Here is a 27,930-nt window from a genome sequence, read left to right as displayed (position 1 = left end):
TATGTAAATACTTCACAGAATATTAATAAAATTGAGATATTGACATATAATAAGCCAACGTCCTACCTAGAGTAACGTTGATACTCAACATTGCAGGCTGCAAGTGGTTTTAAGGATTTAATTTCCATTCTGAAGATGCAATAAATAAAAATTCTTTTATAATCAACATTTTATTGTTATTTTAACTTATTTAAAAATCGAAAACAAGTAAAGAGTTTCATATTCACTGTTAGCGATGGTTCCGAATTTCCTGAATTTGTATTGATAACCGTTCTCAATAGATCAATTAAAGTGAATCTTGATGAATTTTAATTTAAATTCTCTTTGATAACAAATTTAAATTCTTATACAGATGAAATAAATGAGGTTGAACTGAACATTTTAATAAATTTATAGAAAATAAAAATATTACTTGTAGAAATTAGTTCATTATTCAAATAAGGATTTTACATTGACTTTTTCCTCAAAGTTGAATAAACCTCAAAAATATCAACTGAAAAGACTTAATATACTATTAGAAATAATAAAAACATTTTTTTGTTTTTTTTTTAAATAATCATAAACTGTAATTTAATAGAACATTTAAATATATCACATAATTTTATTAAACTCTTCATAAATAAAAAATATATATACTAAATCTTATCCACTAATAAAACTGATATCGAGCAGTAGGCATTTGACATGCAGTACTAAAATTTTTGTGGTTATATGGCCACAGCCTAAAAAAGATGTTCCAAGTTAAAAATTAACAATATTTTTCCAACGCTCTAGAAGAATTGATAAAAGAATTATTAATGAACACAGAGACCAATTTCTCAGAAATACAGGAACAGACAGAATTTTTTTCAAATTTAATTAAAAATACATAAAATTAGCAGAAAACACAAAAGAACAATAATTTGAGAGAAGAAATTATTTATATTATTTAATAATTTTTTAAATAAAAAACTAAAATGAAACTATCATCAATTAGCGCTTATCTTTATAATGCAGGTGCATAATTCTTTTATTTAATTGTAAAATCAACGGCTCAACTAAGCCTTAAATCAACAAAAGTTGCTACATATATTTTTCTATATCTTTCTATTATTTCTAATCATTAGATCAGCTGGAATTATATAAAATTTTGTTTATGAAAGTTTTAATGCAGTTCCATTCAAACTTTTAATCATTCTTAATCTTAACAGATCTTTAGCTTATATATGTTACCGGCCAAACCCGATTGATTCTGAACCGGCCTAGTCTAAACCAATTTAGCAGACTTGGTAATTGAGTAACCATGTCAGGACTTGAACATGCGGGAGTTAAGACTGGTTGTTTTAAACGCAGTTTGTATCTATTGCCAGCCCAGCGTAACGTATCTGGGTAATGACTGCCGTATAAAATTAAAAATCACGTATTAAACATTATAAAGTTTTCTTCTTTTTCAATATCGATGAACCTACGTTGAGTCGACAAGCAGATTAAAAACGATGGAGGGAAAAGTTTTTAACATAAATTTTACAGAGTGAAAGTAAAAAGTCTCCTTATTATAATGTGTTATCAATGAAGTTAGATTAGGCAATTCTAAGTGCCACCAACGCACTCCATGTAAAAATAAATAACAAATATTAAAAATTGAGATATGATTATTGCTTTTATTGAAAAAACACTTGTTTGTTATAGTATGATATATATATATATATATATATATATATATATATATATATATATATATATATATATATATATATATATATATATATATGTGTGTGTGTGTCGTCCGCGTACCACAGGTTGGGAAAGGAAACACTGTGCCTATAATTCTTAAGTTAGTCTTCCAAACATAGTAGTTCCATAGTTTGTGAGTTTCTGTGAACTCTTAGCTGATGGAAAGTGTCTCGGTCCTATCGAGATGAACTGTACAAAATATCAGCTAAATATTCAATAAATACTTCTGTCACTATATTTTATAGAATTGCATATATTTTACAATATCTAATATTGCATAGAATTGCATATATTATATAATTTTCAAAATTACAGACCTAACTTTGCTTCTGTAAGTTTTATATCCCTGTATTTTGAAACATTTTAACAAATTAATGGCGATCTCTAGCAACTGTAGATGTCCTACTAGAACAATTACCTCGATTGACATAATACTTTCATCTACCAAACACGGATAGCTACTAACCTCTGTGTAAAATAATTACAGAAGTACCATTGCATGTTTTACTCTAAAATTAAACATCAACTTTTTAATCTGACATAAACTAGAAAATATGCTAATACTGTATATACTGGGTGAATACATATGAAGGGTAGTTATGAAATAAATATTTGCGATATTAGGACGTTTTGGCATAAGAATCAATGTCTCTGTATTATTCTGGAAAATTTAAGTAATGTAAATATTTGGTTTGAGTCACACAAACGATCTTTGATGTGTTCACAGACACCATTAGAAAAATTATTAGCTATAAATGTTTATAGCTTGTTCTCAAATTGGAAATTGAAAGGAATTATTGTATATAATCCCTTTAGAAAAGCTAATTTACAGATTTTAATGTACATTTTTAGTCATCGTTATATAAATATACTATCAATTTTTACTTGGAATAAACAAATTCTCTAATTAAAAAAAAATACTACCTGGCTGAGATGGAAAGTGCGTTGAAAATAAATAAAGCAACACCAATTGTTATACTATAATTATTTGTAAACAAAATGGCCTTTCCACTTCAGCAAACGATCTTTTATACATGTTACAATTTTTTTGTATATAATTATGAAGCATACTCATTATTAAACAATAAACTATAAACTATATCACATATACAGAGTATTCCTTGAATAAGAGTCTTTCATATGTTAGTTTTTTGAGCCTTGAAAGGTTAATATTGTCAATTTTTAAGTTCATTGGGCTTTGTTTTGGTTCAAGGAAGTATACAAATACTTTCAAAGCACGACTAAGATAATTTTAGATTTTCTATCAATAGGAAGTTTAAATTTTGAATTTAATAAAAGTATATAAATAAAAACTTGTTATTTTCCTTGAAAGCGTAATTTGCTAATACGAAAGGTATTAACTTATATGGTTATTTAGGCCCTTGCATTCTTTGTAGAGGTGCTTCTCAGGGCTATTGAGAAACAAAACTCATAATTAGCATCTAACAGTAAATGTTCGAGATTCATACAAACAAAAAAGATTTTCTATGTAATTAAAGAATATTCCTACCTTAGGCGGGAATCAAACTTGGAACATCTAAATCCAATAGGATTTAATAGAATATTTTTTTTTCAATCTTACATAAACAATTTCGTCAAAAATTTGATAATGTTGAATTAGTTAGATTAGTTGTCCTTTTCGATAAAACTATTATACAGTAGAGTAAATAGTATATATAGAACAACAAGCTTGCAAAACTACCCTAGAGAGAAATAAAAATTATGGAAACGTGTGATTGGCCTAAAAAGACAGAAATCTCAACAGAAATTTGCTGTATCAGAGGAATTATGTAGTATTGTATCACCCAACAACTATATGAATAAATGTCATTCCTGCAAAAAATGATAAAGAAGTAAAAAGGTCTAATTCTACTTAAAGACTTGGTGTGTTAATACTTGAGCTTTGAAATTGATAATTCAATTGATATTTTGAGTGTTATTCAGAAACCTAATATGATAGCTTGGTAATACAGAAAATAATTAGTAAAATAGCGATTTTTATACAGTTGCTAGTAAGAAGACAGCTAATAAAAGACAAAATAATTATTATCAAAAACCATTTCAGAACATTATAAAAGAAAAGAACTTACACATTTGAGTACATAAAACACATAACAAGAAAAATGTGTCATGTGTGTATACCGAACCCGTTATTGGATGTGGGCTTTAAAAAAATTGATACAATAAAAATAATGGATTTATCTTAAAATAGCAACGAAATCTTGAAGCATATTCAAAGCTCAAAAAATTAAATATTGAAATAAATATAGAGAATATAAAGATAATGATTATTAATTCAGAAAGAAACACCCAAAATATAATATTATCACAACTTAGTAGCAAAGAAGAAATTAAGAATGCAAGTCTAAAAAGAAAGTCAATATTAAAAGCCAATAGAACTAACAAGAGCCGCAATCTGATTTATACCAATGGAGTTTTATTAGGTTTATTAAACAGTATGAAGGAAACAAAAACGTCAACTGATAATTATAGTGCACAGGCTGCTATGAAAAGTTTTATAGTAGAGCGTTTAATAACTTAAGCTTTTGTTTATTTGCCAATATAAAATCTGAAAAATTGCATTGAAATACAAACATACAAATAAGAGAAAATTTTTGAAAGCATTGTAATTGCATACTGCATTTACTACCTTACCACAATGAATTAAAATTAAAAAATAAATTGACGTTGTTAAATAACTGTGAGGTGAAGTGATATTTTAAAATATTTCTCAAAATTTAGAAAAACATGAATTAAAACTGATACAAAACAAGCACTTTTTCTGATAGTAATTCATAAGCAATTATCTTGACTAAAAAGCAACACTCACTGAGAATATTGTTCTATACAAAAAAATACCGTTCTTGCCTTATCATGAATAAGGCAAGGGCTAGAAGACCAATAATAATAGATATTTACGATATAAGTGTCGTAAAGATTCATAATACGAAATGAGATGGGAAATTTGTCAAACGATAACTCATTGAATATCGTAATTTGAATTTATGATACGAATATAGTACATTATTTTACCTACTACCAATAATGTTAATTATTTACTCAAAATTAGTCAATATTCCTGAAATTAATGATAACAAGCAAGCGTTGGGCTCATTGTTGATTTATTTTAAGAACTGTCAATTTTGACGCGTTCACTTCAGTTTGGTATAATAATATCGACATGAGTTCCGACTATGAAAGTGTGGATTCTGATATAGAACTTGCTGCAAATAACGCAATACAAACCCTAGTACCCGCTAAATCTCGCAATAGATACGAAAAAGAATATAAGCGATTCGAAGACTGGTGCAGTTCAGAAAAAAATCCGTGATATATCGGAGAAAATTTTATTAGCTTATTTTGTTGGGAAAGCTGAAAAAGAAAAGGCATCATCATTATGGACACATTATAGTAAGCTGTGAAGAAAAATGTGGACATAAGTAAATATTCACAGCTATTGACTTTTTTGAAGCGGAAAAGTGAAGGTCACAAGCCGAAAAAATCCAGTATATTTTGAATTTTTGAAAGAAGCCAATGATCAATTCTTAATGATGAAGGTATGATTATACATAAATATGGTGATATTTCCATATAGCATATTATTTTTATAGGTTTCCTTAATCGTGGGTGTGTTTGGCGCCTGCCAAAGAGAAGAATTGATGAGGTTAAAAATTGGTGATGTAGTTGACGAAGTAACGTTCATAACGATCAAAATACCGAATACTAAAACTAAAATTCAAAGAATTTGCTATTACTAGAAGAAACATGGTTAAGTTTGGTGGTTTTGACTGCTTGAATAACGTCCGAAAATATGTTCGACTTCGACCTCAAAATATAGTCCATGACCGGTTTTTTATTTTATATAAAAATGGAAAATGTTTTTCTCTACCAATTGGTATCAATACTTTTGGGCGCATTCCAAAAGAATAGCAACGTTTCTGAAGCTACCAAATCCATCACAATAACAGGTCACTGTTTTAGAAGATCATCAGCATCCCTACTTGCTGATGCTGGTGTTGATTTGCACATTTTGAAGAGATAAGGGAGAATGGGAGAAAAAGTTTCTACAAAAAATTCAATTGAAATTGAAATCTACCATTCTTCTATTGCCTCCACGTCAGCTGGATTAAACCTCACTAATTGTATAGGTGTTGTGTTTAATTATTATAATAAATGAGGTTTAATTTTTTATTCATGAGTTCATTCCACTAGTGCGGTAGAGTATCTCATTACAAAACTCATATTTGTATCATAATGTTTGATATTACATATTGGTAGTAGGTAACCACTCTTATCAGTTATTTCTGAAAGGGGTTATCTACTTTACAAAAACGCTAATAATAGGGGTATAGTTAAAAACACAAACATTCATTCTAAAGACCGCATTCATATAAACAAAGTTGATTATTACATTAGTAATACTAATACATCTTATTAACAATATATTACATTTACGACTATGATTATGAGTTTTTGTTTCGTTATTTATGTTCGCATAGTTTTCTTTTTAACTGTATTTTATGTCTTTATAATTTGAGGGCAGCGACGAAGCATCTTAATCTTATTTGTAATTTTGTTTACTTCCTGATCCAGCAATACTAGAGAATGCAATTTCGGTATGCTAAAATTTTACACCATTTTTATCATATTAATTGTACCCAAAATTATGTATGATCTCACAAAATTTACGAGGTGGCAGATTTCAGTTATGCTCAGGGCATTCCCATTTGCATAATAGATAATATCTGTGAGAAAAAAATGTCCTTTTTATACATATCTACAAGAATCTGAGACTGAAGTCAACCGACAAACGAAAATTGACATGAAGTTTTGGTTGTTGTTAACTTCTTATTTTTTAAACCCTTTTATATGTTTCTATAAATCATCTTGTTTTTTGTCTCTTCTGATTGAAAATTAATTTGTGAAACAGTTAAGAATATTCCAAATATGTTGATAAAGACCGATAAGCTAGACATGCTATATTTTCTTGAAAATCGAACTTTTCAATAAATAATCTAGAGCTTGTTTTCTTTTTCACGGTACGAGTGGAACGTAGTTATATAAAATTACAAATCAATGTAATTTTCAGTTTCATAAGTCGTAACCTTGTGAAATATTCCAAGATTAGCCTTCTATTTTGCTACCAGAATTGCATTCTCTAGGCCACAAGCCATAAAGAAATCTTTGGGTGAACCCCGTATAGTGACTAGAAGCGACAAAGACTTTTTTTGCAATCGTTTTCACTTTACATTTGTTAAATATCATTTATTTAGAAAAGCAAAAACATACAAAAAAGTAGATACCGTACGATATCGTAACTTTGTCTATACATAGATTTTTAAGAGGCCAAAAAAACTTGTATATACCCAAAATTACATCTTCGTACTCTATATGTATTTCATTTTTTCAATCGAAAGATATGATGTGGGAGGACAGTCAATGTAATTCGGCACTCGCCAAAGGCACACCAGCTAGCGCCACTGTCAAACCTTTGACATGTGTTTGCCATGTTGAACTGAGCTGGAAGAACTTCACACCACCAAACTCGACCCCGTCTATATAAACTGCAAAATAATAAATTACTAACTAAATATTTAGCTATAATAAAACAGAAATGTTTTGATCTAATGTGGTTGGTCTTATTCTCAAACTTTGACGAATTACGTAGATCTAACGTTTTTAGGAAAGAAAATTGAAAGTTAATAAACCAAAATAAGTTTTTATAAATTTTTGTGAACGGTAAACAAAAAGTCAGTATTCAATTGAATACCTCCGCGAGAGTATTTTAATGTTGCCTAAGTCTTATACCATTAATTAGAAATATTATACAGAGCGATTCATTGCAACAAAAATGAAACTAATTGTATAATAAAATTAGTAAAGTGAAAAATTCTTTTTTTATCTTTTTCAACAATGCCTAGGCCTCTTATAATTAACTAGTTCTTCTTGATAACCATGTCATTAATGAAATATTATGAAAAACATAAACTCCATTTAGCTAGAGCTTGTTAATTACAAACAAGTGAACACTCTTTTCTTTATTAACGCCACTACATATCGTATGGAGCTTTAAAATGAATAATAAATAACTTAATAATCAACGTAAAAGAACCACCCCGTATTTTTGAGAACATGCAGTTTTTGAACTAGTTGTGATTACCATCAATCTAATTGAGTCGATGTTTAGGAATGAAACTGTTTTGACCAGAAATTGAAAAAATTTATTTGGGATATTTTATTACATTATGTATATAGACTATTAAAGAGACAAAATTATTGGAGCTTTAATGCCTTTAAGTAATGAACATTTTTATAAACATACTATTGTTAAAGCCGTACTGCGAGTTGGTTAATGAATCAGTCAGAAATCGCCTTCCATAGTCGTCAAGAATTCCGTTTTATGCACTATAACTGATAACGAGGTAACAAGGCTCAGATATTATTCATTACGTTCTTTTTCGCCCACTGATAAAGATTCCAATCGATCGATACTAGCATGCTTGCTTGTAAAAAATTGATTCGAATTTTATAAAATGATACGGATTGATTAATGAGACATGGAAAAGGCTATATATTAAACGATGATTTCCTGTAGTGAAATTGATTAGAATAGCCAAAGTAAGGAAAATTTACCAACTTATATCAATTGCTTTTGAATACATATGTACATATACGTACGTGTTTTTTTATAGTCGATAGTCGATTCGGCATGACTAAATTTATTTACAATACAAAGGTCAAGACTCATTGCGATGCATCAACAAAATTGATTATTGTAAAGAAACTAAATGATTGAAGACACTCAAGGTGAATGTAAAGGATAGTTCTGACTCTTACAAAAAAATTGATCATTCTTTCATAGCATTATATTGAAATAACCAATTCCTGATACCTCCTTCACAACAACGTTCCTCTCAAAAAATAGGCAAACAAACGATTTTATATTATAATTTTTCATAATTCCATATTATTCTATTACAATTTAAAATAAAATAAAAATGTTACCTTTCATTGGAGTATTATGAGATGTACGTGCCGAACAAATCAGTCTTGAAATTCCTTCAACATTTTGACTGCGCGGTTCTAGTTCCTTCTCCTTTTCTTTCTTTTTTCCCAATCTCATAACTAAAAAGAGCATTTAGTTATAATCTTGTACCTCATAAAACTAGGCAACAAATGAAAAGCTCAAAATATCAAAGGTTAACAGCGTTAAGTAAGAGAATACCATGGAAATCTGATAGATTATTTAAGAGGGTTTCTGATCATAATCAAAAAGCTACCAAGACACTAGTATTAGTGGAAGTAGCAAGGGATATAGGTATATATATTTGAAAGAGCTATTTAGGGCACTTAAAATTGTATTGTATTGAATCAGAAAAGGAGCTTGAAAAACGTATATGAAAATGAAGAATTAATGATATATTGGGTAAGATTCCCAAATTTTGAAGCTGGTACAGAACTGAGAGTCCAATTTTTGAGATACACAAAACAAATTATGGAGCGTACACAGAAAGAAGAAAGCCCCATTAGAATTGTAAATTGTATTCAATTACAATTATGTTTATTTTGTGAAAAGCTAACAAGAAACTCATCTTAGTTAGGCAGCCAACGAGTACAGGTATATTGTGTTCCATTTGGGTAATTGAACTTATCTACGTTTAATTTCATATTTATTGTTTTTATTATATTGATAACTGTAAATTGTAAATAGAAAAATGTTAATTAAACTGTTAATTTCATTCAAAATCATCATAAGCCAACAAAATTTTTTCTTCCCCACTCCATATCACTACTGATCTTTAGGCTTACACCTGGTGCTCAAAAAGTTCATTATTTTCATACAAATAAACAGCTATTCAAACAGTCCTGAAGAAAGGATTTATTCTACACTAATTGAACATGTGTGTTGTTGAAGAAATAAATTGATAATACTTATCATAGGGCAAGTATAAGATAACCAAAAATTAATAAAAATATATTTTGAAGGTAGTTGGAGCAGATGAAAATAATTTCCCTGGAACTTCTGGTACTACAAACATTGGAAACGAATAATGCTGCAGAAGATGTAGATCTAACTACTATTAATAATCCTATATGTTTTAATGAAATGCAACTAATGAAATCTATCTCATGTCTCATTTCAAAACATGTTGAGAATAGAATGTTCCATTATAATTACACGAAGCTTGATAATTTACAACTTCTTATTTGTATTAAAAGAAGTTTCTTAGACGGAGTCGATCAACTACAAACATGGTAGTTTGGTACACTTAAAGCCGACGACGGTAATAGATTTTATAACGCAATAAGAATTCTAGAAATAAACCAACAGAATATGATTACAAAAATGAACTTACAAATTTCACTTTCTAAGAATCTAATCAAAAATTACAATGTAACAATTCGCATATTATCAAAAAAATCGCAAATTCTCTAGAACAATTTCAAATGAGCATATAAAAATCAATCACTGAATCACACAAATATTTAACCTTTGAAGCAATTATTTTCAAATTTATCTACATTTTCAAAATGTTATCCACATACCATTATGAAATGAGTTACTCCTAAACTTTCCGGAATCCTTAAATAATATAATATAAAAATCGCTTATAAATAAAATCTGATACTTCAATGCATCAAATGAATTGACTAATAAAGTTATGTTGTTTAAATTATGACAAAAATTAGATATTGATCAATCTAAGAGGTCAGTCACCAATTAGATAACCTCTCACAAAAATGGCAGCAAATTATACCCTAACAGATGCTCGCTTATCGAGCACATTTTCTATGAAGGTCATTCTATATAAATCCACCAAAGTTTTAACAACTGAAAATATCCACGATACATGAACTTAGCATTTTATGTTTGAAAATTGTTCTCTAATCTACTACTAAAAATAAATAAAATTATTTATGATCTTGTAAAACAATGCTTTATGTATAATTTATTAACAACTTCAAACATTTTCATTTTTCCAGATTAATCGAACAAAACATAACTTACTTTTTTGCTTTTTTTCTTTATTTGTCAAATGCATGTTAAGTGTTAACCCAGACATCGACGTAGGAGACGCTTGCAAGCCTCTGAAAATGGCTTTTAAAGAAATTTTTCCGTCAATTTTGGTTTTCTCTTTATCAGTCTTAATTATAGTTTCGCTGAACTTCGGCAATTGCCAATAATCTACTTGCAATTCGAGAGGTTCCCATGGAGAATCACGGACTTGAACGTTAGGTGACGAAGGTGGAGTTAGAGATGGCGTTTGAGTGCTGTTGCATATCAAATCCTCCAAATCCACGGACACCGATTGGAGTTGATCGGCAGGACCTACCCTTACCTCCTAGAATAAATAATGTTTGTAACTATCTGATAAATACTGTCTTAAAGAGCGTTGACAAATATATAATGTAACCAGCCACACACGCTATAATGAATGAAATCATGTAATTCTTCAGGCAATCCGTTAAATGGGGTTGAGCCCAAAGTATGTGTATCACTTAAGACCTCGCCTATAATAATGGAAACTGATATATTCGAAATTGTGTTTTTTTTTTAGAATATTTAGAGTTTATTGAGAGATATCTAGTCACTTTAAAATATTGTTTATAGTATTTCAGTTCTTAAGAGTTGGTATTAATATTGTACATGGGTTTTATTTACATGGTGTTCACAGTTAACGTACCTGTGTTTACCAATACTGCCTTCTAGCTTTTTAAAATGCATTTGGCAATATATTAAAGATGCAACTTTTTTATATTTAGCACATTGTTATTGTTTCTATCAAATTATATCAACATCAGAGAATATAATTGAATCACAGATGCCTGTAGTTTTAAAATTAAGCGATTAATCAGCTTATGAACCTAATATCTAGGAATGTTTGGTAATTTCACTCCATTCATTTTGGTTTTGGTAGTGAATATTTAAAACTGACTGTTTTCTTTCATATTATTTGTCATCTCTAATTCATGTGATAATTTCTGAATTTTAACGTCGTAGGCGAATTCATAAAACCCCTATAGGTGATTTTTAACACAATAATTTGACTTTAATACTTACACTAACGAAAGGAATAAACAATTGACTATTTTCATCGTGACAAGTTAGCATTGCTTCAGCGATGGGAATGTGAGCAACCGGAGCTGTTGAAGGCACAGATAAGTACCTATGCAGTCTCTGTGTTAATTCTTCTAAGTTGAGTTCCTTATCACTGGGAAACAACGATTGATATCCTGGATCAAGAGTGGCTAAATGACGGGATATGCTGCAGCTTCCTACAGGAACTATGTACACGCGGGTGAAATATAACCATTCTGGTGGTTTGCTGGATAACAATTCAACATAAGGTCGGACAAACCAACCAATTAGCATATCGCCACCTATAAGGAGCAATTTTACGAAGTTGCCTGGTTTGGCGCAACTGTTGCAGCTGAAAAGTAGACATTCTATTTCAGGATAGGTCTATTTTACATTATTATTGTAAATATATTGAAAATTTCGCGAGAATAACTTAATCAATGAAAGTTTGTTTGAATAAAGATAATATTGTAGAGCATACAACTGAATTTATTGTTTTAACACTTGTAAAAATATTCTAACCTCAGAGACAGTTCTTGCAAATTTCTATTTTAACAAATCAAAGCATCAACAACTGCAATGACTTTTATCTCTGAAAGACTTATGTATTCAACGATTGAAACTCGAAAAATTTAATCATGATATTGAGTATCTGTAAAATTACATTAACAAAGCAACTGATACGTTGTCTGGATTTTCTAATACCAATGCTATATAAAATGCATTTATTGGCTTTAATTTACATAATAACGACGGAATTGTGAATGAAGAATCGGTTTATATAATTAATCTAAAAATCAATATCTTAACCTAAACAATATTGATATTTTAAAACTTCTATAAAGACCGAAATTAGGTCAAAACTTTTATAAGAATAATGTAAATTTAGTTTGGTAATCTCTTCTAGATGTTGAATAAATTAATCGTAGTTAAGGCAGATGTTACCTACAGTTGCTGCACAAACATTAACTTTAAATGAGTGTTGGTAATATGACATGTGGATTCTCATCACATCAGTAGTATGCATTATGTTAAACATACTTTATCGCGTAAAAGTGACCTCGTCCGCCCTTTCTTGTAACGTTTGACAAAAATCTACTCTAACCGGTAGATCGTCTGATACATCTGGCAAGAGCTCTTGGACTTGTCTGTAATGATAAGGATGTAGCTGTTGCTCTTTGAATATCTTCTGAATACTTGAAGACATATTTGTTTGTCTTGCCACATTCCTTACGCTAACTGTTGGATTTTCCTCAATTGAATTTATTTTGAATCGTATTTACTTTATTAATGGTTCTTGTTGTTCTTGGTCCACCAGAATTTATTTTTTTTAGGTCTCACATTGATATTCTCGACAATGTCGTTCAAGGGCTCTAAATGTATTTTAATTAGGGAAGTTTCTTCAAAGAAACTTTTCTGCATAATCATAACATCTGCTCTAGAGTTTCCTAAACACTCGCTTGAGGTTAATAATGTGTCATTTTTATCAAAATTTGAGTACATTTTGATCAACAATGTCCAATTTAAAAAATAACAAGGTTTCAGAAATGTATTTATTATTGACTTAACTTCATAACTATCAATGAATGACAGTTTTCCATGGCAAACAGAAAAAATGTCATTGCCATATAAAACTCAAAGTTAAATAATAACAACAGTTTCAGTCCCAGAGCCGCAATACATGATCATCAAATTGTTGTTTGTTTCATACTAAGACCATAGCTCAGTACCCATACTTATTCAATTTTGGAAAACAAGGTCCTAGGGGATCTCATTTTCGCAACTAAAATTTTTGAATTCACATAATGCTTACAAATTAATGATAATAATTAATAAATAACTTTATTAATATTTTGCGTAGCCTAGTGGTAGTAGTGGTTCTTATTCTTTCTCTAGTGTCAATGTTTATCGTCCCAGAAGATAGTATTTCGATGAAATTTTATTTACAAAATAATAAAATAAACTTACTATTTGTGAATTTTAGTGAAAATTGCAGTAAGCACAGCCTTAGTTTCTACAGCAGAGACAGGTTGGAAAACTTTAAACTGATTTCCAAATCTAACTACTAAAGGTATTGTTATACTATCAGAACCAGTCAAAAATACAACGCATTCGGGAAGCACATTTTCTTCACAAGATAGTAATTTTGTTACTGTATCCAAAAATGCTTTTCGAGGCTGAAAAAAGGTTTCTTTACTAAAATCATGTTAGAATATAATTTCATTTACTCTTATATGCAAATCAACTAAAAACCATGGGAAAATATATATTTAACTGGCAGAATAACCTGGTGACAATTCAAAAATCAACATATATCGCCTTTATTCATTTCTTATCAAATCTATTTTCAAGAGATTCATTGAACAATTTGCTGCAATTATATAATCAAATTTTTGGGTGCTTTGCTTTTCAAAGTTTTCAGGATTTTAGCGGTATTGATAAGGATTTATTGTGAAACGTCGACAATTTAAAAATGTTCATGAGCAGAACAAATTTTGATGCGGGAATATAGTCCAAATTTTATTCCTTTTAAGCAGAAATAATAACTCCCAATTTTTTAATAGGAATGGAGGTCTAAGTGATATCTCTTGACCCCATACACATTACTTAATGATTTTTAAACAGCTATAGTAAATTCATTAAAGTAGTCACCAGTGAATAATGCGCGTCTGTTCTGTATGATATTATTTAAAACTTTTCCAAATTGATGTGCATATAAACTGTCAAATATCCAGGAACAAAAGAAGAACCAACAAGAGAGAAGTAAAAAATACAAGTTCATAGGTTTAATTTTGGTGCTGTTGCTCTTGAGCTGATAATGGTTAAATATACCGATTAAAAGAAAGGTATTATACTCTTTTGCAAAAATATGATTTCAGAAAATTACATTTGGTGGAAACGGCTTTTTACAAGTTATTTTAAACTGATTTTCATAAAAAAGAAACTCAAAATGATATGGTGCGGATGAAAGGAATTCATAAATTGGCGACGTTAAGGAAAAATCCTGAAATCTGCCGATTTTTATTTTTTAACAGGTTTTTCATAAGGATACATTTTTATTTTTGACGTCATTTATGCGATCGGGATGACATCATTTATCTGATCGAGATTACGTCATCGCTAAAATTTTAAAATGGAAATGTGGAGTCATTATTTGAAATCTCTTTTAAATTCCTATTTAGCCATATCAATGTGTTTGAATAATTGATGTTTGTATTTGTTTAAAAAATTACTGATTGTTTATTATTACAATAAATTGTATTATTCATCAAATGCAAAAAAAACCTAAATTTAGTGCTCAGATGGTTTACCTTCAGCTAAAATACAATAAGAAAGACGTGGCGCGAACTCTTCTCAAAACTTCTCTATAACTTCTGAAGATATTATACCTTAATATGTTTTCTTTCTTTGAGTTCAATGATATTTTGTGGTCTATTTTGTGACAATTTAATTTTCAAGTATGCCAATAAAAATAAATCCATCGGAATCAAATCCGGTGACCTAGACGGCCATACTATTGTTTCTCTTCGATCTTACCACCGATTTGGAAAGACGTTGTTCAAGTAGTAGAAACAACCTGTTTAACACAAGGAGTAAGAAGTTTCAAAGAAATACTAAATGTCGAGGACCTGTAAAGGTTTCTTCATTAAAATATAGTCCAATAGTCCTATTATCTATTATTCCCCCAAATATTAACTGACTATTGAGTTCGGCACTCTAATATAGTTTCAACAGAGAACGGAGCCTCTATTAAAAAACATTGAATCTCTGTTATTTTGATTTATTATAATTTCACTAAACTTACTTTGTAGGAATGCCGCTTTCCTTTATTTAGCTTTCTAAAAACTTTGAATGGTCCATGCTATTATTTAATGCTACTTGCCGTGAACTGTATGGGGATTATCTTGGGAGGCTAATATAAAATATCAATTGATAATGTCATAAGATTTTTAAAAAAGGTAAAAAGTTGGTATATAATAGATTTCATTACCAATCAGTAAATACATCACATCAATACTTGATACATTTTATTAAGAAATCTGTTGAAACTTCATCAGTCATATTTGTGACAACATGCTATATAAACACCCACATTTCCATTTAAAAATTTTAACGATAACGACATCACGCTCACATAGATGACGTCAAAAATAAAAGTTATTTTCACGAATGGCCCGTTTAAAAATAAAAATCGATGTGTTGAGATTTCTCGTTAAAGTCGCCGGCTTACGAGCTTGTGTTATCTTGCCACATTCCCACTACGAAAACGCTTATATATATATAGTAGCAAGGAAACACCAAGTGAATTAAATTTAATATATTTTCCGAGCTTTTGAATGCTTATGTATTAATCGTCTGGATTTCCCGTGATTTTTGATATTATTAAATCTTAATTATGTATTTCCCAGACGATGAATCCATAAGTATTCGAAAGCTCGGAAAATATATTAAAGTTAGTCCACTTTGATGTTTTATTGGCCACATTCCCAATAAAAACTACTCTTATATATATCTACATATATACAGATCCATGATTTAATTGTTTTTTATAGAAATATTATTTCCTAGCTGTCGGCACAATTTTAGCCTATAACTTTACTATTTTATTTCAACCTCTTCACAAACTTTTTCAATTTTAGTTTAAGACTATTTTATGAGAAGTATTGAGTACAGGTTATATTATATATATAAAATATTCTCCAATAGTAATCATTATTATTGAGTTCTACTCATAAATTTCATAAACTAAATATATTTGCTCTATCTGGATTACCCAGTACAGTTCTCACGAAGTATATAAGGGTAAACAGGGAATAAAAGTGAGTGTATGAATGTAGCAAGTCATATTATAAGTTTCGTTCGATAGATACAAAAAATTATGTTTTAAAAATCAGAAATAAATAACTTGTACTTCTATGTTGCAAAACGGTAGTAACCAAAAAAAGTAATTGCAGTAATATTACTCACAGTAGGCGTTTCTGGCGGTTCGGAGCTGACACTAAGAGAATTTTTCTTTTTTGCCGACGACGTTGACGATCTAAATAATTTCGATTTGCGTTCGCTAAGTTCCTGCATTATATTACTGAAATCATTATCGCCAGTCTGTTTTCTGTAACTTGCCGTATGATCACGAGGAGGCGAACCCGTCTGGGGATCGCTTTGACCTTCGGGATCCGTGTAACATATATCGGCGTTTCCATCAGAACCTAGAAAATTCTAATGTGTATTTAAATTTATAAATGAAAGAAAGGTCAATCACAACAAAAATATGGTGATGCGATAAAAGTAAGATTGATGAAAGTAGAAAAAATGAACCATTAACAAGAAGTTTTGAGAGAAGAAAATTGAATTTATGGGTATCTAATTAGAAAAAAGGGGAGATTTGGAGAATATCAGATTTTGTTTTTCGGTACTGCTGTTCTTATGTGTTAAATTTACCTCGCATATAAATAATAAATTTATAGAAAAATGATTCACCTATTTTATAAGGCTTGTCATTATTGTATGAATTGGGAGACTTAGTAATATACAGTCATATCTAAAAATGGATAACCGTATTAGGATCGGAAGGTTTGGACCTAGAAATAGAAGAATATTTTCAATTCAGTCATCGAACACGCCGCTATTAATGGCTCATAATGAGAGATGGTGCTGTGAATTTGATTCTCAAACTTAGCTCTGAATAATATAAGCCGAAAGAGGAGAAAAAAATGCGTAGGCAACGTCCAGAATATATCGTGAAATGTGCCTTAATAAAAGACAGAAAAACCGTAAGGTATTTCAAAATAATGGATAAACCATTAGAGTGAAACAGGTTCTGTGTATCATAACATTACTCCGCAGCATGATAATGAAATTTTGGTAAGAGTTGCGCGAAATTCCGAAATAAGCACTCTTCCACTATCTATGGCTGCTGGATAAACAAGAACATTTGTTGTTGAGTAATATGAATAAACAGTTGAGTTAAAATGACTATGAGACTAGACCTGAAAGTCATGAAATTGAAATCAGAATTGCAATTTGGAAACGTCAAGTAAGAAGAGTGAATTAGTAGAAAGATTCAAAGCTTTGATCCATTAAAATTTCGAATATGAAAAAAGATATTTCTGCTCTTGAAAATTTATGTTGCTGCTGACGTAGAAACTAACATTTCATCTCTAAAATCGGATATTGAGAATAAAATGAGAATTATGGGAAATCAGATGGTAAAAAAAAATCAAGGAGTTGGAGAAAAAGATGGCATATTTCTTTTCTGTAGCCTTCTTTGAAAAAGTTTAGAACTTTATTAAAACTTTACAAAAACAATTATGAAAACTTAGAAAAACTTTATTTCAAAGATTTGAGGAAATTATTTTTGTAACTTTTTTATTTATTTATTTGGGTGTCACTGGACTTTCTCCACGCCCTCCAGTTTGGGAACCCCTGATCTAGCCAATCAAAAATTAATGAAAATTCCTATAGTAGCCAGAATCAATATATCTATCAACGTCAATTTGAATATTGAATACTATAAGTTTAAAATTTTTTTACAAGCTCTAATAATATCAAAAATCACCGGAAATCTTAATTAATTATTGTAAGTAAAATTTTATTATCGTTATACTTATTTCCCCTCATATATATATATATATATATATATATATATATATAAAACAGAAGAGACCTAAAATGAAGAACATTCTATTCTATTCATCGACTACAAACAAGCATTCGACAGTCTCATAAGGACATGGAAAAACTGAAAGTACCCCAAAAGTTAATGATTGGTGAAAATGGATATGTTAAATTACAGGGGCATGATGGCAGAAGAAGAACCATCTGAGGAATTTGAAAGAAACGCTGGAGTAAGGCTAAGTGATGACTCTCAGCGGTATTGTTCAAAATTGATTGGTAAAACTCAAAATATATGAAAATTGTTCACAAACCTGAAAGAATCATGCAGGATCAAAATTCATTGTCATTCATAACTAGAATTTGAATAGCAACAAGAATCAACAAACTCCATATATACATTACACGAGTCACAATTTGAATATTGATTTTTAAATAGCATGAATTTAATAATTTATTTTTAAAAGAAAAAATTTGGAGATACCACAATCATCAATTAGTTAATATTAGTAACTTTCAATATTGTTTTACTTTTATATGTATTTTTACATTGTACTTTGACCATAATTTAAGTCCTCAATGATAAATACATAAATATTCGAAGGCTAAGAGTATATATTAAAAAGATTATTTTCTGGACTCTATATCTGTTTTACTATTCAAATTATTCTTCATTAAAAAGTATTTTTATATACTTTTCGATCCACATACAAACTTCACATAGAAAGGGAGAATACTGGACAATCACCTTTTCTTGACACTATATTTATTAGAAATTTTAAGATTGACTTAATCAAACACGTAAATAATAGAATTCTTAAAATTTAAAATCCAATTTTTCATAAAAATAACCACAAAATACTCGAATTTTGTATAACACATCTGACATTGACTTTAACATCATGCCGATATCACTTTCAAATTCCGTATTTTTTATCTCACATATTTATACACCTTTACCATCTATAAAATCATTCACTCCTAAACTTTCTGGAATATTTAAACAACACAATATTGATATTGAGTGGAGTGAAATCCTTAATATTCAATCCACTTTTACTAAAATGAAAGATGGAACACCAACCAATAAATTGACTAACATATTTTTTGAAATTCCCTGTTTAAATTGTGATAAAAAATACATTGGTCAGTCAGAGGTCACTCACCAATCGGTTAACCACTCACAAAAGCGATAGCAAATTATATTCATCTACATTCATAACGACCTAACCTAATCTAACCTATAAAAATTCGATGGCATTCATAATCCAGCCAATAAAAATTGACAACAATTTGGATAGCAGCCAAAATCAATAGGCTCCATATTTATGACACTAGTCAATTTGAATATTGATTGTTGTGAACTTTGATTGGTTAGATTATGAATGATATGAAATTTTGTAGAAATATTAACCTGTGAAATTTAAAACACTAGTATTGGCATGAATGTTTTCTATTGTGTTAGTAGTTAATCTGATTTTACTGCAGCAAAGACCCAAGCTGTTATTTTTACAAAGAAGGCTGACACTGCTGCTCATGATTTGGGTATTCGCTTGTTGGGTGTTAAGGTTGGAAGCAATATGTCCTGGCATAGTCCGTGGCCGATTTATTCACAGCAGCTTCACAAAAATTTGGAACCCTCTTTAAGACCAACAAGATATATACTAGACAAGAGCTTCTAATCCTGTACAAGGTCCAGATTCGTCCATCTTTGAAGATGCTTTACTCAATACAGAAGAGAGCAGTTCGACTTTTAAGGGATCCAGAGTTGACCAGAAACAACTTAGAATATAGAAAAAGGGTTGTCGACCTAACTCTATTTCACCAATACTACCACGGCAAATGCTCTTCCGACATTATACTGCCTAGAGCACCTTTTCAAGACCTACTCGACAGGCAGACGTGGCTCTTAAACACCGTGTTCGCCTGCAGACGACCAGAACTTCAATTTATCGCGACTATTTTTTGTTTTGAGAAGTGCAAGCATATAGAATCAGCAGCCAATGCACGTCTTTCCGGAACATTACAATATACCGAAGTTCAAGATCAATCTCTACACGGCAGGCACCACTCGAATTACTCGAGTGTTAAATGGTTTACCCTCTTATGCTTGCTTTTTATACAAGGTGTTTCTATATTCCATCGACAATTTTCTACCACAGAGAGATCTCAATAAATGATTCATTTTGATATAGGAATACAAACCCTTGCGGGGCCTAGTTGCATATATATATATATATATATATATATATATATATATATATATATATATATAAATATATATATAAATCAAAATCAAAAATTTGCCATAAATCAAGAGCGCCTTCAATTTTTTATTAAAATTTGGTGACAGTGCGCCACTGGTTAAATTTTTCCAAAGTTTATTTATGTCAAAATATTACTTTATTAAGGAGCATATTGGTCACCAAATTTGAAAAAATTTAAATACGTTTTTGATTTATAGCAAATTTTTATTTTGATTTAAAATTTTTGCACACCCTATATCTCAGCAACTAGGCCCCGTAAGGGTTCGTATTCCTATATTAAAATTAATCATTTATTGAGATCTCTCTGTGGTAGAGTGTTATCGGTCGAATATAGAAACACCCTGTATAAAAAAAATAACCTGAGCAAAATTATAATACAAATTAAATTGCCTAGGTATCTACCTAACCTAACTTATCCAAATACCCAGTGAAGTGATAAAATGAAAATTTGCAAATTGATTAACAATTTCTATTTATGATTTTCCTTTAAAAAATATACCCACTTTATACAAAATATGTCATTGTCATTGTAAAACTATGTGAGGATAATATCACAATTTAATATGCGTTTTTTTTAACTTATAAATAATAGTGTAAATTGTAATAATGAAATGTTGAAAAACTGCTGACAAATAATTAAACATTTTTTTTAGCAGCATACTTGCTAATATTTTGAAATTGATCAGTATTTCATTTTACAACAATTTTTGACATGAATTTAAAAATAAAAGGTCTCAAATTTAACCCGTGCTTCACCACTGGTAGTACTTGATGGGAGCCTGTTAGTAACATAATTTGATATATTCAGTACGCGCCCATTTACCTTTCTTTGTTGAAACTGTTCCTTAGAAACTATAGCCACGTCGCTTGGACAAAAATCTTCAGAAAATAAAAATGAGAAGCATTGGCCAATGCGGGTTTTGTAGAGAAAAGGGTGAAACACCAGAACACATAATGTTTGCATATACATAGACAGTAAGCGATCGTGCCCAGATATTCGGGTTGACCACCATTGGAAATGCAGAACCAACCTCGCCAAAGCTGTCTGAAATAATAGCATTCATAAATGCTCTGAGATTGAAAGAAGCTCTAGCGAAGGAGGGATACAATAGATCTTGCAGTATGTAATGTGTGTGCAACCCTTTATATTTTAAGCTATTCTAGTACAATCATTAATCTTGGCAAGTATTTTTTCATTGGTCTTCTCTTGACTTTCACTGCAACAAATCTAAGTTTCTCATCAATGATTATAAATATAGGTAACAATCTCTGCCAGATGCACTTTCGGGAATTAGATTAATTGTAGATTAAACGTTGTATTGTGTGTGTATTTACAATGTTTTTTATTTTATATTCAATTTATATATATATATATATATATATATATATATATATATATATATATATATATATATGTTCTTTAAAGATATTGCTTTTTTTAAGTAACCAAAGTTTGTTTTAAGCTCTCAATATGTTCATAACATGAAAAAGTAGGAAATATTTATAATCTAATTTGTTACAAGAAATTAGAAACAATACTTGAAGAGAGAATTTCTTTTATTTGCTTACCTGAACAAGTCTTATCTTCAATCTTTTCAGATTCCACTAAAGGTACATTACTACTACCTAGAAGACTTCGACTGCTACTAAAAAATGGACGTAAGCTTGGTTTTGGTGTACTTGAGATGGACATTGTATCTTGTTCTCCACCAGAATCATCATCACAACTTAGAGATTCCAGTTCTTGAAATAGTGCCTGTATATCACTAGGATTGTCCAGGCAATCTCGAACTCGTCCCCCTGCAACAAAATACAAACTTAATAAAAGAAAAATATATGTCACGTTAAACAACCACCATATAGATACTTATTGACTAGTGTACTTTGTTTCCTAATTTGACAGTAAATTATACAATAAATTATAATTTTGACGAATTAAAATAATGTGAATATGGTATTACTAAATAGGCCCCCCGAAGCATTTCCTTTTCCTCAGTTTTTCTCTGTAGTAGTTATCCATATAGTGCTAGCCATATTCCGACATTCACGTCAAGGATGTGCTCTTGCTTGCGCGAGTCTCTGTTTATTTGTCAAACACATAAGCTCCTACTCATACCTATTTTTTTCATTCCTTGAACATTAAGTGAAGAAAATACTCGACGATTTATGATTGTACTAACCTTCAGTATCTGGAACTCTGAATCTTCTTAACAATGAAACAAATCTTTGTTTGAGGTTATGTCTAGTATGCGGCAATTTTCTAATAGGTTCACTATCGGATAAATCGGCCGCCTCCTCTTCTCCTGAGCTAATTTCGTCGTCGTCGTCGCTGAAATCATGATCTCTAATTTTGTGTTCATGATCTACAGGCGTAGAACTTAATTGTAAAACTGTTAATTTCGCTATGGGACCAGCACCTTTGTCCTTGGTATTACTCTCTGGTAAAAGTTCTATATCGACGTCCATTTGCTTTTGAAGAACCTGAAATGAACAATGACAAGAATAAATCTGAATATATTTCCATAATAACCAGAAAACTGAACAAGAAAGGTTATTTGAAAATTTTTCAGAATTCCCATATACCTTGTAGACTCAATTTTATTGGTTCTAAATTCATTTGTCAGGATTATAATAAAACATCCAGCTGAACAGAACAACAGGAAATATTTTGAATGTCATGTCAATCATTTGACCATTTTGAAAACAAGATCAAATACTGAATAGACTGGATTTTTGTGAAACGTTACAAGTAACGAAACCTATCAGTCCCGATTTTATTAAATGTATCCGTTTTATAGAAGGTGTTTCATTTATGCGACATAAAATTTTCAATTCATATATGATGTTCAGGTTTACTTTAAATTTTGTTTAATAATTATAATATTGAAAAAGTTATGTCCAATACTACTTGGTAGAAACTTGGTGTAACTATCGCCTTCTATGAGAATCAAACAAAAACAATTTCATTGGATTTATCAGCTTCCAAAACATATTCATATAAAATTTCAATACAATGTTGCCAGTAGCTGCGGCAAAATCATAAAAAACGTGTATATTTATTTTCTTCCATGCTTTTTATCTTGAATTTTACTTAGCAAACCCCAAATATTTCTCAGTTTTCTCTTTATCCTAGAGACGGAGTCACCTTTTTTAAAAAACCCTGTATTGATGCGGTTTATTCAAAATGAGTATAATTTTTTGCGCCGATCCATATCTGAAGATAAAATCTGGATACACCACTACATACAGTTTCATAGGCCAAAAAGTGTTACACATTATTGCTTGATAAGGTAAAGGTAGAAACTGTGAAAGAGTCCGCATTTGGAAAAAATAGAAAGTGACTTTCTATCAGGACAATGCACTCTTATACTCAGGTCATCACTGTGGCTAAAATTAACCACCCACTGTATTCACTAGATCTGAGGACGAGGACGTTATCGCATGTGTAAACGCATATTTTGAGAAGGAGGAGAAAGACAGTAGTTATTAGTTGGAAAAGTTGAAAATGTTAGAGCATGGACAAAAAAAGTCTAGACATAAAAGGGGACTATGTTGCAAAGTAAAAATTATAATGGAATGTTTCTTTTTAATGTCGGATAAATATTGAATAAGAAAACAGAGAAAAAGTTACCTACCTATTAGGGACAATATTTTAAACTGGGTACCAGACATAATTTGATACAATTTTGTACCCCATTCGAATTTTTTCTGTTACTATTTATATGTAGTATAATTCCTGCAAGTAGTATTAAATATATTTCCCTTTATTGTTTGGTCCACTTAAACGGTTAAAAGTTTTTCCAGTCACATTACACAATATGAAATATTCGATAACTCTTCTCGCTGTGCATATTTTATATAATGAAATAAATTGTCATTAGAAAAATTCTGAACAAATATGTACAAATAGATTAGTCACTTAATGGGGGATGCAAGATATATTACTTGCTCCAAATAAAAAAAAATAAGTGTGGAGTAAAGCATTAATAAAAATAGAAAAGTAGACATTTTAACAAATGCTGTTGCAACAGACAAAAAACAGAAGACTCTAAAAACACAATCTTCCAAGAAAGCATCATAGGTCTTTTTCATAAAACTACACCATATAAAAGTATATCATCAATTAAGTATGATTTAAAATATGTATACCAAAACACAAACTTCATTACAACAGAAACAATATAATATTGGATTAGAAAATAGTGCATACATACTTGGTATCCACTACCTAAAATACTTCATCTTCCATAATTTTTTTCAAAAATATCCTTACCTACTTTCAATCAGAATTATATCACTGTTTTATATCAAAGGTGTATACTGACAGAAAATGATGATGGGTCTTTTTTTAACAAATTTACCTTAGACAACCTTCTTGGCCGATATAATCATAGCAATGTGGAAGGTAAATGTATATTTCATTCTAAATTTAAGCAAGCAGTAAAATAGAATGATTGAAGAAGTTCAATTTCTGAACTATTTCAAATAGCTAATTTAAAACAAAATTACACAATACTGAACACACATCAAAGCTTGTGTTGAACAGAGTAATTGTGAGTGTTGGTGTAATGATAACAGTGTCTTCAGTATGAATATCACCAACGGTTCCAGAAATGTAAACATAGTTAAAATTATGTAACAAATCAAAATATTAGAAAAATATCAACTTGCCTGGTCCATTCTAATAACTCCTTCGGCAAGTGTTTTAAATCCTAACATTGTCCTGTTTTTATATCGTTTCCTCCTTTGAAGTAGAATGTGTAGTTTATTACCTTCTCTTTTCAAAAAGTGAGGATATTGTAGACAAAAAGTGACATCTAAAGGTGTGTCTAATAATCCTCCTTGTGTCAAAACTAACTCATTCGACCTTAATGTTCTTTTACTAGATTGCATTTTAACAGCTATAGATACAGTTCCTGAGTCTGATCCTAATGGTTTTAAAATGACTAGTCTCGTCAAAGTAAGGGAACAAAGCCTGCAACAAAATTATAAAGTCTTTTTTAATAAAATTTGTAGAAATGATTATTAAAAAAATATAAATTTAAAAGATGTTCATGTTAGTTAATACAAAAAAATAAACGAGGAATTAAACTACATAAAAATTGATATGTCTAACTAATAATTGCCATTTAGGGTTACCTTGGGATACAATTGGCTGGAGTTCTATCAACCCATGTAGCATAAAGTCTCATTTTATTTGGAGCCGATGCCCCCGCCCCTGATAGAGCTTTGGGTGTTTTTTCACTCATTCTCAAGAAACTATGATATCTTATTCAAGAGCATTGAGAGATACGAACAGAATTTCACTTGGAAACAATAGAATAATACATTCTGTTATCATCAAATATACCTTTCTTTTATTTCACTAATCTACTTCAACTGCATCATAATAAAGTTTATCTGAAATCTATCAATGTCAAAAGATGAATCACCTTCGTATAAAGGTGTATTTTCGCGAGTTTCAAATTTATTGTAATGTTAACAATTTGTTTGCTCCGCTCTCTATGAATCAAGTTTATTACTAAGCTAGCACATCATGCATATTCATGAACAAGTAGTACTCCTACAAACCAGCTATTTTAGATCTAAGAGTACTTCCCTTCACAAAACATATCCTAAGATTGGGTATGTAAGAGAGAGAGCAGCTTTTGCGAGTACACGATTGACAGCCATAGAGAAAATATTAAAGATAGAGAGAATTGCTTACAGGTGAAATGTACTATTGGCCGAGAGATAAAGGGTGCATTCCACTAAACACTCTCGACAATCACGTTCACGACCTCGTTCTTTCCCGTTCCACTTAGTCCATATCAGATGCGTTTTAAGCGTTTATATAAATATGAAGAAATTGCAAAACAGAGGAAATGAAGCGAAAGCTTTAAGATATTATTTTATAACTAGCGCCGCACGCGCCCCTTGGGCGCGTACACGGTGCTATCCGCTAATCCCATGTGTTCTTTTGGCGTGAGTCTTACATATTTTAATAAAAAGAAAAGAAAAATTATTGTTGCAAATTTTTTTCCTTAGGGCTTAGAATGTAACATTAATTGATTAATCGAAAATAATCGATTTGATAATTGCCCAGCTCTAATCATGAGGGACGTTCTCGCCGTGACCACATCGATCGTAGTCGTTATTTGAAACGCCCAAAAGAGTATTTTAAGCAGCGTGAACGCCGATAAATTCAAAAACTATTATTCTCCTCTTTTTCCGTCCTAACACTTGAAACTTCGACGTCATTTCGATCTAATCAAAATAAAGTAGAAAGAAATAGATAGTGATATACCTAAATCCTAGATCATCCAAAATGTCTTTGGGTATACCGAAGTTCTTTCTTTTTCTGCTAGCCGTTCGGATCCTTCCATAAATTCGCTCTATATATCTTTACTATTTTCTCTATGGTGACAGCAGACGAGAAAAATATGGTGGGTAGAGAGAAGTATGGGAAAAGTGACGAAATGCGTTAAATAAGGGTGGCGCCTCATTAGCATTTGAGAAAGCGCCAAAGATTATTTACACCTTGGATAACGCAATTGTTATAATTTTTAATAACGAACTATGAGATAATTTCTTTTAACTCAGCATACTTCAAATTATCTATAATTACTATAGTCATACCATACCATACACCGGTGCCATTCTCGAAGGTTTTTTAACTGTTATTCATACTTTACAGCTGGACAATCTCCCAACTTTTCCTCCATATGAAATATTTCTCCTTTACTCTAACCAAGCCACTAATTTTTCAGATTTTCTTATTTGAACTGATTCATTCACATTTACTTTTATCTCCCTTCTTGAATATTGGATATATTTTCCATTATTCTATCCTTCGGGCATTTACTCTTCATTCCAAATTTTTTGTTCTATGATTTCTTCATCACTTGGTTCCTCCAGGAGATCCTCATTTTCTATTTCGTCTCCTATATCTTCTTCTTGTCCATTTTATATTCTTTCAAAGTATTGAGACCATCTCTTAACTTTTTGATGTGGATCAATTAAAAGCCTTCCGACGTTGTCCCTGATATAAGGTACTTGGTAATTAACTGTGCTCTCGCTTTCTTTTTTAGCCTCTTGGTAAAAATTTCTCAATTCTGTGTTCCTAAAGTGTTCCTTAATATTTTGTAGTTTTTTGTGCATGTATATTGTCTTTTTATATGTGAGTATATTTTTGTATCCTTTCGAATTTCTGAATATTTTCTCTTGGCTTCTGTCGAGTCAGTTTTTAGTGTTCTTAGTTGTACTAGATTCCTTTCC

The 27,930-nt window shown here is 30.3% G+C and overlaps 1 protein-coding gene across 1 annotated transcript; it reads right to left on the bottom strand.

The window, feature by feature from the left end:
• Positions 1 to 151: 151 nt before the first annotated feature.
• Positions 152 to 26,234, bottom strand: LOC130894428 (phosphofurin acidic cluster sorting protein 1). Its single transcript, XM_057801269.1, has 10 exons — positions 25,813 to 26,234; positions 25,345 to 25,648; positions 22,854 to 23,154; positions 22,243 to 22,473; positions 16,763 to 17,001; positions 13,763 to 13,971; positions 11,777 to 12,146; positions 10,724 to 11,057; positions 8,719 to 8,838; positions 152 to 7,277 (listed from the first exon to the last, which is right to left on the bottom strand). Exons 1-10 carry the CDS (start codon positions 25,920 to 25,922, stop codon positions 7,150 to 7,152), a joined length of 2,346 nt encoding a protein of 781 aa, XP_057657252.1. The 5' UTR covers positions 25,923 to 26,234; the 3' UTR covers positions 152 to 7,149.
• Positions 26,235 to 27,930: the final 1,696 nt, after the last annotated feature.

The sequence above is a fragment of the Diorhabda carinulata genome, chromosome 5 (genome assembly GCF_026250575.1).
Source record: "Diorhabda carinulata isolate Delta chromosome 5, icDioCari1.1, whole genome shotgun sequence".
Classification (NCBI taxonomy): Eukaryota; Metazoa; Arthropoda; class Insecta; order Coleoptera; family Chrysomelidae; genus Diorhabda; species Diorhabda carinulata.
This window is presented reverse-complemented; position numbering and strand designations above follow the sequence as displayed.